Source organism: Sparassis crispa (genome assembly GCF_003851025.1).
Source record: "Sparassis crispa DNA, contig_000005F, whole genome shotgun sequence".
NCBI classification, from domain to species: domain Eukaryota; kingdom Fungi; phylum Basidiomycota; class Agaricomycetes; order Polyporales; family Sparassidaceae; genus Sparassis; species Sparassis crispa.
In genome coordinates, this window is record NW_020939752.1 from 2,154,672 (window position 1) to 2,173,946 (window position 19,275).

The 19,275-nt window shown below is 50.7% G+C and overlaps 2 protein-coding genes across 2 annotated transcripts; both read left to right on the forward strand.

Moving 5' to 3' along the window:
* Positions 1–1,191: 1,191 nt before the first annotated feature.
* SCP_0607280 (hypothetical protein) lies at positions 1,192–2,932 on the forward strand (the record flags this gene model as incomplete). The annotated part of the gene is made up of 7 exons (XM_027759860.1): positions 1,192–1,240; positions 1,317–1,490; positions 1,574–1,848; positions 1,906–2,214; positions 2,275–2,512; positions 2,559–2,683; positions 2,735–2,932. 7 exons carry the CDS (start codon positions 1,192–1,194, stop codon positions 2,930–2,932), a joined length of 1,368 nt encoding a protein of 455 aa, XP_027615661.1.
* Positions 2,933–6,865: 3,933 nt separating this feature from the next.
* SCP_0607290 (O-methylsterigmatocystin oxidoreductase) lies at positions 6,866–9,039 on the forward strand (the record flags this gene model as incomplete). The annotated part of the gene is made up of 13 exons (XM_027759861.1): positions 6,866–7,049; positions 7,109–7,238; positions 7,294–7,482; positions 7,535–7,680; positions 7,735–7,853; positions 7,902–8,022; positions 8,075–8,088; positions 8,138–8,304; positions 8,355–8,377; positions 8,440–8,521; positions 8,576–8,698; positions 8,769–8,912; positions 8,961–9,039. 13 exons carry the CDS (start codon positions 6,866–6,868, stop codon positions 9,037–9,039), a joined length of 1,521 nt encoding a protein of 506 aa, XP_027615662.1.
* Positions 9,040–19,275: the final 10,236 nt, after the last annotated feature.

A 19,275-nucleotide genomic window follows, 5' to 3' on the forward strand; every position in this document is an offset into this window, starting at 1 on the left:
AAAAAATGGATACATTCACTTCTGCATCACTAAGCTCTAAAGCCCATCGCTCCTCCAGTGTACTCTTCAGATGGGCGAACTGCGCTCGCCATCACCAAGGCATGTTGTTGCCAGCAATTGGCCCATCGCCAAAGGACCTGAGTGAAAGCTTCACTGCATGGGAATATCGCTCTGCCAGCAAAGGGCCCACTGCCAAGGGTCAGAGGGTTGGCCATCACCAAGCCGTGTTTTCGCCACCAATTGGCCCTCCGCCATGAGTGCTGGTGAGTGATGGGCCCACCGGCAAAGGTCAGAGGATTGGCGATCACCAGAGCACGTCATCACCACCAATGTGCCCGGAAACTGCAGGGCTGTATGTGACAATGGGCCCATTGGTGGCGATGACATATCCTGGTGATCGTCAACCCACTGGCCTTTGGCGGTGGGCCGATTGCTGGCGATAACATGCTCTGGCGTTGGCCAACCCTCTGACCTTTGGCGGTGGGCCGATTGCTGGCGGAAACATGTCCTGGCGATGACCTATCCCATGGGTGCTTGCAGTAAGGCCCTCACTGAGGGTGCTTCGGCAATGGGCCGACTGCTGGCGATAACATGCTCTGGCAATCGTCAACCCTCTAACCTTTGGCGGTGGGCCCATCCTTCAGGTTACACTCTGGGCGATCGGCCCACTGCTCATTCGTCATACTCTGGCGGTGGGCCGATTGCTCAGACAAACATGTTCTGGCCATGGCCAACACTCTGACCTTTGGCGGTGGGCCCATCCGTCATCTCATTCGTCATACTCTGGCGGTGGGCCGATTGCTCAGACAAACATGCTCTGGCCATGGCCAACACTCTGACCTTTGGCGGTGGGCCCATCCGTCATCTTACACTCGTGGCGATGGGCCCACTGCTCATTGATCATACTTTGGCAGTGGGCCCATCGATGGCGATAACATGCTCTGGCGTCGGCCCACCCTCTGACCTGTGGCGGTGGGCCCATTGCTTAACGGTTACAACACTGTAATATGCCCTGCTAGTGGGCCGAGCACTGGGAGAAGAACACTAGCGGTGGGCCCACTGCTAGTATCCCACACATGAAAGATATGGGCCCACTGCTGGTAGAGGTCAACATGATGACAATGGGCCGACGTCCGCTGGCTGTCCAGTTCATAACAATGTCAGGGTAAATGGGAGTTCAGTTCAGGTAACATGACTGAAAGGTGTGACAGAGGCAGCCCGAACCCCAGCATCACTGAAGGTGATCACTTCTGAGCATCGTGCTGTCGTTGCTGGGGGTTCGAGTATTCCTCTTCAGACGGATGATGGCAATGCAGGTTGTGAAGAAGACAATGCACCTTTGGTTGCCAAGGCTAAGCCTGGGAAGGTTAAGAAACTTACCCAGACTGACATTGATGCAGCACACAAGGTACTCGAGGCCAACGTGACTTCGGGTCCCGCTTCTGTGCTTGCATGCGGCGAGGAGAACATGCCCCCTGTGACTGCATCTGGTGGCCTTGTGTGTCCCTCGAAGCGGAAGGAAGTCACAGCTATGTCATCTGAGTTGTGAGTGCACTGTTTCTTGTATCATCAGTTGTTGAGCACCGGCGACTCTCCGGTCATGCTTCAAAGAAGCCGAAGCCTGCTCACCCAACAGGCATCCAGAACACTTGGACGCTGAAGCCAGTGAAGCCGCCCCACAAGTCGAAGTCGAAATTTGCCAAAGCAGCTTCTGCCCCGGGTGGTACAGGTATCGTCATCAACGCTGGAGATGGTGGATTACAGGACTCCGGAGACGAGAATGGGGATGTGGAGCATGCTGCGCTGCACGGCTCGGGTGCAAGGGCCCAGGGACGCCACACGAGCAATGTGAGTAGAGGATTGGCAAGCTTGCTGTAACACTGTCCCGATCTCACCTATTTTCAGGGTATTGTTCACATTGATCTGACTCAGTCCCAGGAGACTCGGTTGGCTGATGATCCTGTCGAGGCTGTGGCATGTTGCGGCAACAGCAGTAAGAGATTTACTAACTCCGATCTCCCCATTCCCTTGGGTCTCCTTTGGAAGTGGTATCTCCAGCTCATTCTGCGCTATCTGGAGAAGATCGGCGAGTCAGCATGCAATCCCTGGAATGTCATCGGCCTGGATCTCATTGCCATGCTACAGCAGCTCTGGGATGAAATTTTCCCTGACATTCCTATCATTGTCACCCCTCGCGAAGCCGTCTATGATGTGGTAAGTGGGCATGTGTTGCTCTTTAGTAGCAGAGAAGCCGCTTACTGTTGTGCATGCAAGGCCCAGCAGCATGTCCGTGATTGGCGCCACAAGATCGCGGAGGCTGGAGTGGCTGCAGTTGCGAACTTCTTCGTGCTGCAGGCAAAGAATGGAGGTGTCGAGACTGAGGAGGAAATCGTGGAATACGTCAAGTGGGCCCTCAGCTCAGGCATGCCTTTTCGGTATGCAGGAGCAATGATGAAAGGCCCTGATGGCAAGGTTCCTGTGAGTATTTCAACTTTGATATCGCACTCGATTGGTATGTCTGACCCACTGAGTATGTGTCGACTGATGTCAGCTGCCAGATTCGAAGGGCCCATTCCAGTCTGAGTTCATCCTTCGCACTCTTGGAGCTCATTTCGCATGTACCAACCGCTGCTCAGAGATTGCCGGGATTCCTGACACTGCGCTTGCACTCTGTATCACCTCGGTATGTTTGCCTCCACGCCCGGAATTTTTTGCCGATCAGATCCCCTGGCAGGTCGAGTGTGTGCTCAAGCATTGGGAGAGTGGTAGTATTGTGGATGTTCCTGAGCCGAAGTTCAGTCAAGAGACTTATGGCCAGATCATGAACTACTACCTGAACTCGGTCTGCAACTTGCGCAAGGCGACTTGGGCGAAAATAATTGAGGGTGGTGAACGCTGGAGGTGCACATTCACTGTGTTTTCGCCGTTCTAGTAGGGGGTCTGCTACGAATAGGCTATGCCAGATAGAATACATAGTTTGATGGGTAGCCGAAATCGCAATGTGAAGATAGGCAGAGTAGGGCAGATAGCGAACATAGCTGTGACCCCCACTGCTATGTCATAAATCTTGATGTGAAAGATGTGTGCTAGCCCACATAGCTTATGCATCACATTTGGTGCACGATCTCACTTATCTACGACCATCTGCTACGTGAGCTATACTACATCACTGTGCTCCTTTCTATACAGGCTTTCTGGTGTACCTTGCACCAGCTACATTGGCTATTCCACATAGCGATTTCAAGCTTGACGTACATATAACTAGTGCTAAGTTCAGGCCTCCATCGGCCCAAGCACATCATCGTGTCCAAGGTCAAGTTCACCTGGCGTACACTACGTGCTGGTTCCACGCCCTTCCATCCACAGATTCACTGGCCCATTGACCGCTGTCTAAACATATTTCTGGCGTGCCGTCGCCATCACCTTAAGAGTGAGGAGTGCTGTGTTGCCTTCTATCTGCATGACATGGTCTCTGCATGCTCTTGGTCTCTCGGGTCATGGCTGAACATGCGATGTGCTCTACAATTTTTGTGTTTGTCCAAAGTTGGGATGCTCCATTGACACCTCTCGTGACAGGTATGTGAGAAACAGACTGCGTCGCAAACCCCATCAGAAGATCGACATGCAAAGTCTATTCTGTTGCAGGTGTGATTAGGTATGCAGTAGGGGATGTGAGCACATCAGGAGTATCTACTATTAGTATATAATGGAATAGACGGGTGTTGTTGATGGTAGCCATGGAGCATCGCCAATATAGCTGAAGTTTGATATTTCTTGTAGCCTAGGAAGTGTATGCTGTAGCTTCTAGACTGCTAGTGACTACGTGCTGCGCAGCATAGCCAACGTATCACCTTGTTCACTACAGGGGATCGCACAGTGAAAGATACACTTGAAGCTTGGTAACCCAGCTTGGGGGTTGATATGCAGAACTATGCGGTGTAGCCCAGGTCCTAGTTATACCACGTATCCATGGGGGTATCTTGCACCCAGACATAAGGGCAAAAACGCAGTGATTCAGACTTCTCCCTGGTGACTTTAGCGATAGCGAGTGGGAGGCTGGTGCAGATGGTGAACGTGGGGCTATAAAGGACGATTCTGACTGAAGGTAAGTGACGCTCCTCCTTCGCGCGGTGCGTGACCCACTCATTTCGCCCAACAGCTATCTTGGCTTTGCATGCCATTATACCCAGAGGGTGTCTACTCCTCAACCTTTCTCACTCTTTGACTTGATGCACATACTTCTCAACAGGCTACTGCTTCCGCACCATGCGTGAAGCAAGGCCTTATACCTCTTGTCTTGGTTTGACTACTCTCCACCTTCATCCATTTGTCACACCTCATATAGCACCTTCCATAATCAGATTTATCGCTGGACTACTCCCAAGCTTATCTACGTGTTCGTGTTACTGTTACTAGTGTCTGCACGTCATACGGTGCTCATTTTTGGTTTTACATTTTGCACCTTGCTCATGTCTTGAAAGTGCCATGACTTGGTCTTGAGAATCTATTACAGCACCTGTAAACGACTTGAGACTGCTTTTTCAAGAACAAACCTCATTACTCAAGACAACACCGTATGGTGCGCTTATGGTCTTGAACGTCTTGATAAGACCGATAAGACTGATAAGTAAAATCGACCGTTTTGCTGATGTGTGTCACAATGCGCACCATGCGTGCACCAGAAAGCACTGTGAACTTGTTCTCCTGGAAATGCTGCGAGATTAGACAGGGAATGAGATGTAGAACAATTCGCACTGTGCGGGGTGCGGGCAGCTGTGCGCGCTCGAGCATGGCACAACTGTCACATCGAGGCAGAGAAGGCTGTTGAGCCACTTCTCGACAGTGTCCCCGGCCACATATTCAATCGGCGTCTCGAGCTTGATCTCGCGCAGTGTGCGTGCTTTCGGCGGTGCCTTGACGATGGGCTTCTTGGAGCTCGAGCTTCCCGCTGCATCGTCTTCGCCTGCGATGGTGTCTTTAGTAAGCGAGGGGTGGATGCTCTCATGGAGCTGTTGGATGAGCTTGAGTGAGAGTGATCGGCCGGTATAACAAGCATTGTGCTCTGGAGGTCAGAGTGACTCGATGCAGGAGGACAAGAGTGCAGACGTAGTAGTGAGTATGGTGACGCATCCATGTTGCAGTCTCTGTCACACGATGAGCTCGGCGTGGGTGCAAAGAGATGATCTAAGTGCAAGTACACTGGGCACAAGTACAATGTATGGTATATAGCTAATCGAGACATGTGTGCAGGCAAAATTCGACAGATGGCGGCCTTACGTCGAGCAAAGTGCAATTCAGACGGGACATGGTACAGGATCGATGCATCAAATCACAGGATCTCTCGTACGTGTTCGACCAGGTGAGATCTGGTTCGACCTCCTGCGATAGTCCAAGTCATGCCGTGATCTGGTGTGTCTTGGTTCATTCTTGGAATATGCGTTTTTCACTGGGCGCGTGAGTACGTGAATCTGATAGAACCCCTGCCGCTTCAGCCAGAGTGGCAAAGGACCGGAGTAAAACATCACTCGCCACTGATGTTTCGGCGCAGATGTGGGTTTCTTTCAGTTAGTAAGGCGTGGACCACATGCACAAATGCACGTCTGGCAGCAGCGCTAAGGATGAACGGTAGATAACAGTCGACTCGGAATCATGAGGCATTTTGAGCAAGGTTGCACCGAAAAGATCCCGTTCACATAGGCCAATACACAGATCGTCTGTCATTCCTCCTCGCATCTCCACGACTTCTTCGGGGTTCCCACGGTCGCTCTCCCGATGTGACCGGATGCGTTAGGTGACTCTGCGTGACAATATTGTGAGGGTTGGCAACTCTTGACGCGCATTTTCTAGACATTCTTTCAAACAGCCACAACGGCCCCCCTAATAGACACACCTCCCACACTCTACTGCGTGTCATTTCAATGATGGTGATCGTGAGTATCCTTTTCCAGCGTCTGCGGTGGTCAAATCTTGGAGAAGAGTGGATTTTCTCTGTAATGCAAATCTTAGCGATCACCAAATACTTTTGCAAGCGAGAAGATCATGCCAGAAACATAATGGCGTACGTCAAGGCTTTTCGATTCCTCTGTGAACATACTGGTCAGTAATTCAGGGCAGGTTATCCGCTATCCGCCGTGCTCGCTCGCAGCCTCAGCTCTTCCTTGGATCTTCTGGAATGACTCGAAAAGCAGCCTGGCACCAGTTGTCTATTGATGGTTAGCTAAGTCTCAGCTTGGTGCATCAATCATCGGAAGTGGTGTACCATGAGGATGCGCATGAAGTTTGTTCCTAAGTCCAGCGGATGCGGACAGTTGAAATATCGACTGGGTGAATGCATTCCTGGGTATGGATATGTAGGGAATATTAAGGCGACAATATGTTGGCCCCGCTGGATATTATTCCCTTAGAGGCTGCATTGCAGTAAATGTACTAAAAGAATGCAGCTAATGCGAGAATCCGTCCGTCCTCTGCGATTTCTGTCTCTGTCCCATTAACCGTATCTACTCTTAGGACGAATTCAAAGCTGCATGAATCTGTCCATTCAATAAAAGCCATCCATGGAGACCTGGTTCTCATCTCTTCTAACCTGGAACTATGGCGAGTTGTGTGTTATCCCCCCTTTTTGCTCCATTTTGCCTAGCTCGTCTCACGCGTACATTGCTTGACAGGCTTCTCGATCACCTGGTACGTCCGCAGTGGCAAATTTTCAGCGGCCTTAGCACCTGAATGACACACATGCTCCCTATCAATCTCCTTAACCCCACTACCCCCAAACAGTTCAGATACGCACCATATCTCATCAGATGACGACGACACTGACACCTATATAACTGTCTCTTGCAGATGTCTCACTCCCTAATCCTTCGCCATGTCTACCTTGACACTGTGTCTACTTATCGGCTGTATTTTACCCCTCTTGCTATACTCCCGTAGGAGGCGACTCACACCTCCTCTCCCGCCTGGCCCACCTGCCGAACCTTTGATTGGTCATACACGTATCTTCCCCGCAGTTCACCAGATCGACGTGTTCCGAAAATGGGCTGCAGAGTACGGTTAGTAATTGAATTCTTTTCGTGGTCTAGTTCCTCGCTCAAGCAGAGCGATCCAACAGGAAACATATTTTATCTCAAAGTCCTGGGGAAGCCAATAGTGGTGCTCAATAGCTTTGAAACCGTAACTGATCTCCTGGAGAAGAGGAGTGCCATCTACAGCGATCGAGCAGACTGCACGACATACTCCTTGTGACTATCAGTCCGTTTGATCCGCATTGGTACTCTATACTAACAATTTGACCAGGATGGGATTGGGAAGTGTGACAGCGCTGTTGCGATACGGCGCGCAGTGGCGCCGGCAGAGGCGGATGTTGCAAGAACCGCTGTTAGCCAAAAGCTGCATCGCTCATCAGGACATGCAACTACGAGAAGTGGGATTGATGCTCAAGAACATACTGACATCATCCGAGAATTCTGGATTAGCCATTGAACGGTATTGTATCTGTTACTTATCTCAAGCTCCACGGATTTATGTCAAATTTCAGACTTGCTGCGGGGATTATCATGGAACTCGCGTACGGCCACCAGGTGCTCTCCAACGATGACGAATACATTAAGATCGGTGAGGACGCGACACATGCGGTGGAAGCCGGGGCTGCGGGGACGTCTCTGCTCGATCTATTACCACTTCGTAGGCCAATGTCCTCATCTCGTTGCATGTTATTTGTAATGATTAAATTGACAGTGCAACATATCCCGCCCTGGATTCCCGGCTGTTCTTCGTTTACTGCGGCTGTTAGAAAGTGGCGCCCTGCGGTCTCAAGGATGTACGACGTTCCATTCGATGCTGTACGGGCGCAGATGGTGCTTTCTGGACATTGTCTGTTTCGCCACATATTGACAAGCTTTCAGAATGCTGGGACAGCTCGGCGGTCGTACACCTCTTCTCATCTAGAGCGATGTAGTCAAGCAGGGGACCTCAGTGACGAGAACGTACAATATATCAAAACAACTGCGGCTATGCTACTCATAGGTACACTTAGCACTCACTATGCACGGTCCTTTGTCACGTCTTCTGTCTATAGGCGGCTTCGACACGGTCGGTCTTAGTATTTGCATGATCCCTTACGTATTGACATAAGTCATAGACGTGGTCCAACCTCCTCTCGTTCGTTTACGCAATGCTACTCTTCCCTGACGCCCAACGGAAGGCGCGCGAAGAGATTGACCGCGTTATCGGCTCTGAAAGGCTCCCGGACTTCAGCGACCGCGCAGACCTACCGTATCTAGAATGTGTCTTGCAGGAGGTCTCACGGTGAGCAGTACCACCTCTGGCACGGCGAAATGGATGCTGACATTGCGTAGGTGGCATCCTGTCTTTCCCCTCGGTCAGCATCGATGAGCTCAGGCCGATCTTGGCGTACCGCAGTCCTGACGCTCGTTCCTGCAGGCATTGCTCATCGCACGATTCAAGACGACATATACGACGGCATGTTCATACCAAAGGGATCGCTCGTGATTCCGAATGTCACGTAAGCACTGTGTTTTGAAGGAGTGATGCAGCATGGTTGACTCCCACATCGCAGGGCAATCAATCGAGACGAGAAGATCTACCGTGATCCGGATAGGTTTTATCCGGACAGGTTCTTGCCTGAACCGGCTGGATATGGGGAGACACATTTCAACACGTCATTTGGGTTTGGTCGACGGTGAGTTCTCCATGCTTACTCACAGAATCGGTTGAGCGGATGTGGATGATGCTTTCTCGGACACGTGCAGGGTTTGTCCTGGGCGTCATCTCGCTGAAAGCACGGCATGGCTCGCGATGACAAACATACTCGCTGCGTTTGAGATCACTAACGCGGTTGGTGCGGATGGCGAGAAAATTGTTCCGGACATAGCGTTCACGGAGAACATTACAAGGTGGGCTACTACCTCGTCATTGAATGGACTGACTTCTTACTCGCGTAGCCAACCGGAACCGTTCAAGTGTGTAATGGTCCCAAGATCGGAGAAGGCGAAGGCGTTGATTCTGGCTCAATCTCACTGAAACCTCGAGTTTCGTCACGTACGAAGGCGTCGCTTGTCCAGTTCACCGAAGTTGTTACAGTAGGGATCTTGTACGGTAGTGCCTGAATGTATGTTCCGTCGATGGCTGCGTGCGTGGAAGGAATGACAATGATCCGACCAACCACAGACTGGATCGTAAACCCAGCTGGTGTCTCCGCAAACGGATTGATGAAGGTCCTTGTCGCCTTTGTAGGGAGAGAAGGTCCATGTTCACTATCAGATTCTGCAGGCTCTTCGCGCAGAGCGGAAGGCTTGTCAAGCAACTTAATTTTGACAGATTGTCTACAGAGACGCGGTCACGAACAGACTATCGATTGCTTCAATCTCGAATCCTCATTTTGGTCCTTCCCTAGTTATAAAATGACTCAGACTGCTCTCCTGCTCGTTGGAATCTTTCTCCATTCTAAATTTTCTCCCCTTTTACTTCAATATTTCAAACGATATCTGTATCGTTTCTGTACGAGAGCCCACCGGCGTAGCGACCCTGAGGATTCAAGTTTTGACTCGCGCCGACTGCCAGTGAGCAACCAGCTCGACGAGAACGCCAAGAAAATATGCAGAATATCAGCATTGGAGAGATAAACCTATTGAATGTGCGCCTCTATCTGATCATGTCGCTGTAGACGTGGAGCTCGTGCCAAGCTATTCTATCATAATAGAATCCTGCTCCTTCACACGCGGTGCTAACCTGAGTATATATACTAGTCGTACGGACTACACAAATCCCATGAATCTTAACCTGACAAAGAGATACCTATCTATTCGTCGCTCGTACTCACTCGGCTCGCATGGCAATATTCAGCGCTGTATATCCTGTGGGGCGCCATCCTAGCAACGCTTGCGCTCCACTTGTGTAGTCAAAGCTCGACCGTCCCTCTACCCCCCTGTTCACCCAAAGAACCCTTGATAGGTCACCAGCGTGTGTCTCGCGGTGTGATCATCACAGCCAGCCGTAGAAGTTCCAGGCGATAAATATATGGAAGACGTGATGCTCCGCGACGCCAATGTCAGCACCATGAATACGTGTGTTGTCTCTGTACTGTTGGAAGGTTCTCGTTCTAACCAGCTGGTTGCACCGAAAGACGTGTCTAGCTTTAGTGCACCAGTTGAAGTAAGCAGCAAGCAGTGAGTGAGTCTCCCACTCGGGGATCCGGTGGATAACGGCGCACGATTGAGCGCGCATCACGAGGCTTCGAGGGAGTGGAAGGGTCCAACGCGCGGAGTCATGCTCGACGTAAGTCACGAGGGACAGAACGGAGTGGCACCTCGGCTTCGAAACTCAAATCACTGTAAGTAAATATCCAGACATTGAGGGGATACGCCGAGTACAGATGTCGGAGATTCAACCTTCGCGGCGACAAAGTGAGCATATTGATGTCATCGAACTCCTCTGCATCTAAGCAAGACGAGTCGGCGGGTAACGCGCAGGAACCAACCACTCGAAGGAGGATAAAGGTACATGGGGATGGCCAAGGGTGCCTCGCACACCGAGCTGATGAGGAGCTTCCAAGGAACCTCTGCCCACTTCCTTGACAGTGTGTGAATTGAGTGGAGGCAATCCGGATATTCAGTTGCGCATACTCTGAGAACGAGCAACATGGCAACGGGCCTCTGTGCTAGCGCTGTTGGTGGTTCTGAAATGCAGGAACCCACGTGAATCTGTCTGAAGGTAGCGTATCAGCTTCAGGCTCCTACTGGGTCCGTTGGGATGTGAGATTCGGAGCTCTGACACGGCCTATGCAAGGCACATCGCCCGCACCATGAAAGGAGAAGGAAAATAGGGTCAGTAATGTGGACACCTGTGTGCAAATGACTCACAGAAAATTCAAGGAGCCAGATGCACCAAGCATCCGACAAGACAAGGAGTGAGAATGGAAGGGTCGACGGTGCTCTTTGTCGCACTGATCTTCGCGTAGTATTAAGTGAGCTGTATCACGCCAAAGTGGCATCAACAATGACCAATCCCGACCGATGCATCTCCAAGAGTTCTATTGAGGAATATTGTGGCGCAGTCGGATACAGCAGCAGATCCATAAACGGACCTGATATGCCATGGGCTCAGTGAAACGATGGAGAGTGTATTCCGTAGGAGTGTCCATCACAATGCTTGACAGTCCTAGAGTATGATAGGGGTGGTAATGTCAGGACAGAGCTATATTTTCTCGCAGCAAACACCGTGCCAATGAGTCAACGAAAGGAACAAGACTCAGAAAGCTACTCACAGGTGACTTGCGTGCAGCGTTTGCGCGTCGTGGATAGGGTTGAGCGTGTTCATGTGCGGATGAAAATGAGAAAGTAACGATGAGTGCAAATGACGGACGGACAAGTGGGCAATTAAAAGCCAGATGCAGCGCATTTATAGCTTTTCGAGCTGGTGCTGGACAAGGTAATGAACTTAATGTCAATCGAAGACGAGTGCCACCCGAGAAATAAAGGAAGCGGACTCTTCCGGTCTTCACGAACAATAAAGATAATTTGTCAACAATGCACCATCGAAGCGACATTCAGAACTATCCTACGAAGGAGCTTAAATATCATCGACACTCTTTGTGTCGAGTAACGACGGCAGAACGATGTCAGCGAGCCTGACAATATTCCTTTGAAACAACGGAGCATTAAGAAAGAGATAATAGAATTGTGACCATCCCGTAAAATCAACGCCAGCTCGTCTAAATATTCAAGTAATTCTTGCGAGCAAAGACACGAGGATGCTGAACCTAGCCAGTGACGCGGACAATAGAATACGGCACTCTAAAAGTTTCAAATCAGTGAAACGTCTTTCAGAGTCAGATAAAACCCATAACAATTCCAGAAATCCGAGCCAGCAGCGAGGGAGATTCAGAAACAGAGGGGACGTCATTCCAGACAACGACCGTAAAACAAAGAAGAGACCATGGCCAGGAAATTGAATGAGATTCCCAGTCTCTTTGCAACCCGTGCAACATACGTGCATCCATCCAAGCACTTACTTGAAGGCGTCATGATTACATACGGACTATTGACTGATGTGCCGTATAGCCACTCCGAGTCGGGGGACAGCCAGAACATGAATTATCGCTAAGGCTATACAGCCGTTGCAGGACGCGAGATACGCATGTTGGACAGGAAGAGATAAGTAGAAAAGTTGCGCTCCCGGCCGCGCGGGCTAGGCTCGTTAACCAGCCTCAGTAGTAGATAGTAAGGAGTCGCTCCTCTATACTATGGCTCACAAGATCGTCGGCATGTCCCCCAAGTCGGCAGTAACGCAAAAGTAACTAGTCTCGGAACCAGACGTTCGGTGGTAGCAGGGCATCACGTGAAACTGACAGCGGAGAGCGAAAAAGAGATGCACAGCTACCACCTAGAACGTCTGGTGAAATTCGTATAGGCGGGGGGGGGGGGGGATTGTCACACTTCGTGACCAGCGCGTCAGGGCGACGTGTCCTACGGGCGATGTGTAGTAGTACGCGTCTTCTGTGTAGTGTCTGTAGCAATCACGATACATCTTCCCCTAATACATATTCTGCTTCTATGTCCTTGAAGTTGCATGTGCGAATCTTGTGCGGTGGATCACTCGGCTCTCGTTGGCGCCCAGGTGTATTGTCAGTGTCTTCGTCTTCGTCATCAGATGAGTCCGCACTATGCTCATCCCAGTCCGGGTCGTCAAGTTCTTCATCATCCTGCACGGGATCTCCAGCATTAAGCTCTGATAATAGGGTATAGAGGTTTTCAGAACTCATAGGACTCTGGTGTAGCAAGTCCGGGTATCATGCAGAAGGTCCGGGTATATTGTGTACTACGACATGGTACCTGCTACCTACATCTCTAGACGCGACGCGCGACACGCCTGACGTGCAGAAAGACGCGTCAAGATCACGTGAATGTGACAATCCCCCCCCCGCCTATACGAATTTCACCAGACGTTCTGTCTGCGGGCTGTGCAGGTGTATTTCGCTCTCCGATTGGGGGCCCGCACTGACAGAACGGCTGGTTCCGAGACTAAAAAGTAACGCATATGTCACAGACAGTAACGCGTGCCGTTTTGTTACTCCGCTCGGCAGCCTAATGCGCGAAGGTGGTGACCGTGGTGGACGCCACCACTTGAAACCCCGCTGCCGATGCTCGCGGCAGACTTCGGGCCAGTGACTAGCCAGCGTGAGTCTGCGTTACATTGCAGGTCAAGAAGGGACTCCTCCAATACCGATCCGTTTGAGCTCGTTCAACCTCAAGAACGATGTAGTACTATAAAATCATACATATGAGAGATAACTAAGTGGTAGAGGCAGGGGAAAGGGCTAATTGAGCGAGGTGCCGACTTGGGGGGCATGCCGACGATCTTGTGAGCCATAGTAGACTCCCGGGCCCGCCACTACCCCGCCGGGGCACGTGGTAAGGATGGGGCTTGCCGACCGGCGTCTCCTTCCCGCAGAACTCTGCGCAGATCCACTGTATCATTGCAGAGAGGTAGTGCTCGAGGTTCGACTTTTGTCTAGTATCTCAGCTCTCTCAGTATGCAATTGCAGCAATTTCACCGCGTCGATCTTTGTCATTTTGGTCTCAGTGCACTCCCGGCCATTCAGGCGCACCTTCTTGGACGTTCTCTTTCGGTTTCTTACCCGGACGCTGTCTATCTAACATGGCGCAGCAGGGCAGATATACAGAGTGCTCGTCACCCTTCTTCCCCCGAAAACCTTGGAACCCCGGTTCTGCATTTCGTGAGTCCACCATCTACTTGCCAGCGTACTGATGCTATATGGTCGGTCCTATGCTCGATTCTCATCCGCTGTACTCAAGCAATTCGGTGTCGTGAATGTCCATCGACGCCCACAGCAGCGATTGCGGCCGATCGATCGCAAGATTGGTCCTGCATTTGCATCCGCGAGAGAGGTCATTCTGACGTCGTGGTCGTATCGCACTACACACGGAGATCGTAATTCCGAAACAAATGTATCCACTTGACTTGCGTGTCATCTCTGCGGATAATGTGGTCCCCGTCAAGACGTCGTTTCATTCTTCGGGCGTCTTGTGTTGTGCCTACTAGAAGCCAAGAAGCCTGCATCGTGTTTACTGGTTGGGAAGAGCCGAAGCCGCCACGCCAGTCTCAGTACGTCTCAGCTCTCGCATATACTGTTCTTTGGCTGTAGCGTCCACTACTCTGCACTAGTATGGAATTGCTGCATGGTTCCGTAAATAGACGAATGGATTCTTCGCTTGCATGACTAAGGTACCACAGCCCCACCTGCTCGCTCTTGGAGCTGCAGTTTCGTGCCCGACCCGACTCATGCTCGGCCGCACATGCGGACATTGCTGATTGATTGTAGGTATCATGGGACTGTTGAATTACGACCCGTCGGAAAACTGTTCTCGAACACACGAAACACACTCGCTGTGACGCGCAGTTGTTGCCGCGAGACAGCACCTTCATGCTATATGTATTCCTATGTGTGCTGGCGGTTAAATATGATGATTGATTTACATCAGATCAAACGCGAGGATGTACTCGAAGAAAATGATGCATTCTGCTGCATCGAACATTAATGTATGCGACGTAGTACGTACATAATACAGTAGATTCCACGTCGCGAATCCAGATGAGTGTGGATCAGTTAAAAGGATGAAATCGATCTTGTCATCTTCGCGCGGATGGTACTTAGAATAGGGATAACGATAGACTGACAGTTGCTAATTGGTGTAGACGAGGCCAGAGAGTACAGGTCACTAATTGGTGTAGATGGGACCAGAGATTGACAGTTGCTAATTGGTGTAGACGGAGCCACAGAGTGACGGTTGCTAATTGGTGTAGATGGGACCGCAGAGTTAATGGTTGCTAATTGGTGTAGACGGGACTAGAATTTTCAACCCAAGTGAGTGAAAACGGAGATCAGAAATGAACAACTGGCTACTGCTCACGGGCTTTGGAGAGTGATTGGATAGGAATGAACGATTCACGGTGCAACACCTCAGACCAGATCCACAAGGTCGCAACGGCGAAGGACTACCAAGAGTAGAGCGACCCAAATGAGTTTGATGACGTGCAAAGAGACGAACCTATCAAGCGATGGTAAATGTCCTTGATAAGATAGTAGCTCCATCTCAAACCGCTGCGGGGGTGTTCCACCAGATGATTCACCACGGGCATCGGGCTACTCTGCATGAAGCATTCGTATCCGAAGGTGCAGCATTGGGTGTGCGAACGCCACACTTGTGGTCAGATTGCGCCACGGTTGTGAGTGAGGTGTGAAGAATAGCTTCAGATGCTATTCGCCTAGGACGACCATGAAGAGATGTTGGACATAGGCCCGGTGAGGACTGCACTGCTGTGGGTGAATGCAAGATAGCGAGACGTGCCGTTGGCCCAGACTACGTCGAGGATGATGCCAGTCTACACTGGGAACAAGTGTCGATTTGGAACTCGGGACCGACAATTTGGAACTCAGGTTGGCTGGTGATAGTATCCAGAAAATGGAGCACGTCCCTGACATCCTGACATTGCGCTCACCAGGGACAGCTTCCCCAAAATAAGTGGAGGCGAAAGTCAGAGAAAACGCATCGGGTTCCATCTGATGCACCTTCGTGAGCACTATAAAGGAGTCGGCTTCGGCTGGGACGGTACGATGAGAACAACGCAGGGTCGTGTGTCATGCACGGTTTGTAGTCTTCGTACACCCGTTACGCGGGAGTATGTTCGGATGGTGTAGGCATCTTCCGGAAATGTGGCCGTACGATGCATAGTCTATAAGCTGGACGACAGATGCGCATTTACCACGACGCGAGAGCCCCGATGCATAGTAGACAGACGCTGGGCATTCGAATGTCCGTGCACGCGGCGACGAGGGGCGGCGGAACACATGGGAGAAAACGCGTAGGAACACAACCTTGGCCTCACGAATAATATCCGCAGTCGAAGTGGCCGGACGCGCCACAGCCTCTAACGAGGCACCTGACCCGTTGTGGGCGAGCAGACACTTGTAGACGGAGTGCTTCTGCTACTTGAGAATCGGTGGCGGCACCCTGCCTGAAACAGGCTGCGTTTAGCGTTGTTGATGACACCATCGCCTCGTTTGCAACTCTCTTCAAGAACTCCGATCCTAGAGTCTGGAGGCCTGATGCGGTCAGACCAATTCCCGAACGAATTGGCCACATTTTCCTACCAGAAGTAGGACCAGCATGGTTGAAGAGGTGAGCGGCAACGCGAAGAGCTATGTCGCCTACTTCCTATCCATCTTCTCCCATGCGGCTGGAGCGTCACTGGGAACTCTGTGGGTCTTCATTCGCCTGACAGCGACCACGCGCCCATAAACATGAGACATCAAGTCTCTACGTCAACTGAAGGTGGAGCGTTCGAATGTGTCAGTGGAGAACAACATCCAGTGGATGTTAAAACTGACGCTCTCCATAGATTGCCCTTTGATACGTCTAACGTGTGCGTTCGCGGTGTGCAAAGCATAGATGGTAGTCGCGTTTTCATGCTGAAGCGGAGAAGGCGTCGAACGTAAGGGTGTGTTGGGAGTAAGAGTGAGAAGCGGGTCATTCGAGGGACGAGTGAGAAAGCGTCTTATATATCTCGCCGGTCCATCTTGGCGGCAAAATGTTGCATCAAACAATGGCATGAGTCACATGCGATCTGACACTACAAAGCCAGAATAAGATAAAGTCAAGCCCATATGAGGACATTCAACAGCCACATTGTCTCGAGCAGCTACTTACTGTTCCATTCTCTGACTGGATGATGTCAGATATGTCAGATATGAAGGAAGGACATACGAAGTTTGAAGATGAGATTTAGGCTTGGCTGTGGCGACCGCCGACACTGAGCCTCGTTGTTCGAAAATTATCATAGTAACGACGAGGGGCGTGAGCCGTTCAGGCCCCTGCGTCAGACTTCCGGTCAGCATAGGTTCTCAGTGTCTTCAGACTCCAGTGGAGATACCAGTACAGCCACAGTATGTGCAGAGTAATTGGATCACAGAGTACTAGGACTGAGGAGCACACCGATGACACCGCCGACGAGACAGTGGCCGCCGCATTGCAGAGAGGTTTCTACAACCCTAACCCCACGGCTAGCGTCATGCCCTATGTCAGATCTCAGATCTCAGACGACCATCACGGTGACATCGATGTCTGCCAGTTGTGGCTCTGCTGGAAGTGTTCGTACTTTCCTCAAAACTTTACTTTATTGTACCCTTGTGCATGAAATGATTGAGCTCTGCTGAATTTCTGGAAGATTTTGCATTCCACCTTGAACTTCGTGCGGACTCACATCTGGAAGGCATGGTCGAATGGGTTGATTCTACGTACATATGTAAGCTATGGCATTCTGGGTTAGTACACTGATCCCGACTCCAACAGCTCTCTTGATTCCTACAGCATGTCTGGACCGGAATAGACAATTACGTCTCTGTGCGAGTTTCGATGTGATCTTTCGCTGTCTTATCTCGCCTTCAATTCTGTGTGGGCGTGCACAACACGTTGGGCTCAACACGTTACGAGTCAGCTCTTTGAGTCTGAGACAGGATTTTTGACTACAGAAGACATAACCATCGTGCCTGGAAAGTTGGGTGCCTTTCGTGCAGGCAGGTGCACTTACATGGTGAGCATCCTCCATCTTCTTCCCTTCTTGTGTTGTTATTAATGTTAATTTCAGCTTCCGATAAGTCATGCTAGGCAACCTTGAATCATCTCTGCGCACTCCGGGCACGTCTGGCGAATGGTGCCGACCCGTCCCGGTTTATTGGTGCCACCTACCTAACAACTGACTGCATGGTTGCAGTTGAACGTGGCACAGTTGTGTTGCTCAGCCGCTGTGGTGACATTCATCGAGCTGACAAAATGGGCTAGCCACGGTGAATTCGTTAACTTGTGTCAGCCAAATTAATCATTTCTATTGTACGTGCGGTTGTCTGGCACGCAGGCTCGTACATAAACCGTGGTTTACTTCTCTCTACTCCCCCACTTCACTGCCTCTGTACAGGAACGCGACACGACATCTGCTTGACTTCATATTCAACTGCCACACTTAGTTCATTCAGACCTTTCGATTTCCCCCGTGTTCAACATGAAGAAAAGACTTTGCCCTGGACGTCGTCGTATTACACACATTAGCTCTATACATTTCAACACCGCGACTCCACCAAAAAGTTGCGTTCTGCGCACTTTATGCGTATCAGCGTCTCAGAGGGTTTCTCGTGCTGAACGAAGAGACTCTGGAGGTCGCAGTATACAGAAGAAGAAGGTCCCATACCGACCTTTCTGTGAGTTCATTTCGCCCGATATTAATCTTCTTCGCTGATACGTCTGTTCCGTAACGTTCTTTATGAAACGTGGACGATGATGCTGGCCAGCGTGTCGCAATAATATGCACAGACACGCACGATGCCTATCGTGGCCCGGCCTCCCATTGAAACAAGTGCAATAGCGGTCACAGCCTGGAGTACCATCAAGCTCACATTCAGAGATCCAGTTGTTCTTGCCACGATCATATCCGTTCCGGGCTTCTGTTAGTGTCGGGGGCATACACTTGGCGGACGTCTTCCACTTGTGTACATCGCGGAGGACGCCTCGCATGGCCACTGGCTTATCAAAGTGCCAAATGTCACTTGATTATTACCCACCAATCGTTCCCCAAGCTCATCACCGATGGATATCACTAGCAGATGGTCTATTCGGTGTGTAGAGATTCCGCCTATCTGCCACCACCACTATTCGGAACAGCTGGTGCCGCCGTCGTCCTTCGATGCCAACGAGCATTCTCTGATCTTCCGTCCACTTAATAGCCACCCACCCTACCAGCCACTATGGCGCCAATCGCACCTATCCAATTGTTCCGCATGATTCGCGGCAAGCTTCCGTTGTCACTTGCTCTGTATGATCCGCAGCAAACCTTCTTTGTCATCCAAGTGCTCGGGAGTCGACCATCTTCTTTCTCCGTGTAATGTAGATGCCATTCATACTCGACGAATGTAAATGCGTCGAAAGAGGACATCTAATATATCGTGCTGTTTCTCTTTCATCATCGTTGTCCTGAATTCTCAAAGATGCACACGAGATAAGACTCAGCGAGCAGGGAACTTAACACACGACGCAATTAATACAGTGAGCGAATCCACAACTGAAAGTTCAAATAATTCAAAACTTCCTCATGATTGGCTGGCAATCGACGATGTCGACGATCTTGACAGGCTTCGTCTTCCAGAAGCAACGCACTCATGCTTCTTCATCCAGATTCATGAAATCCTGA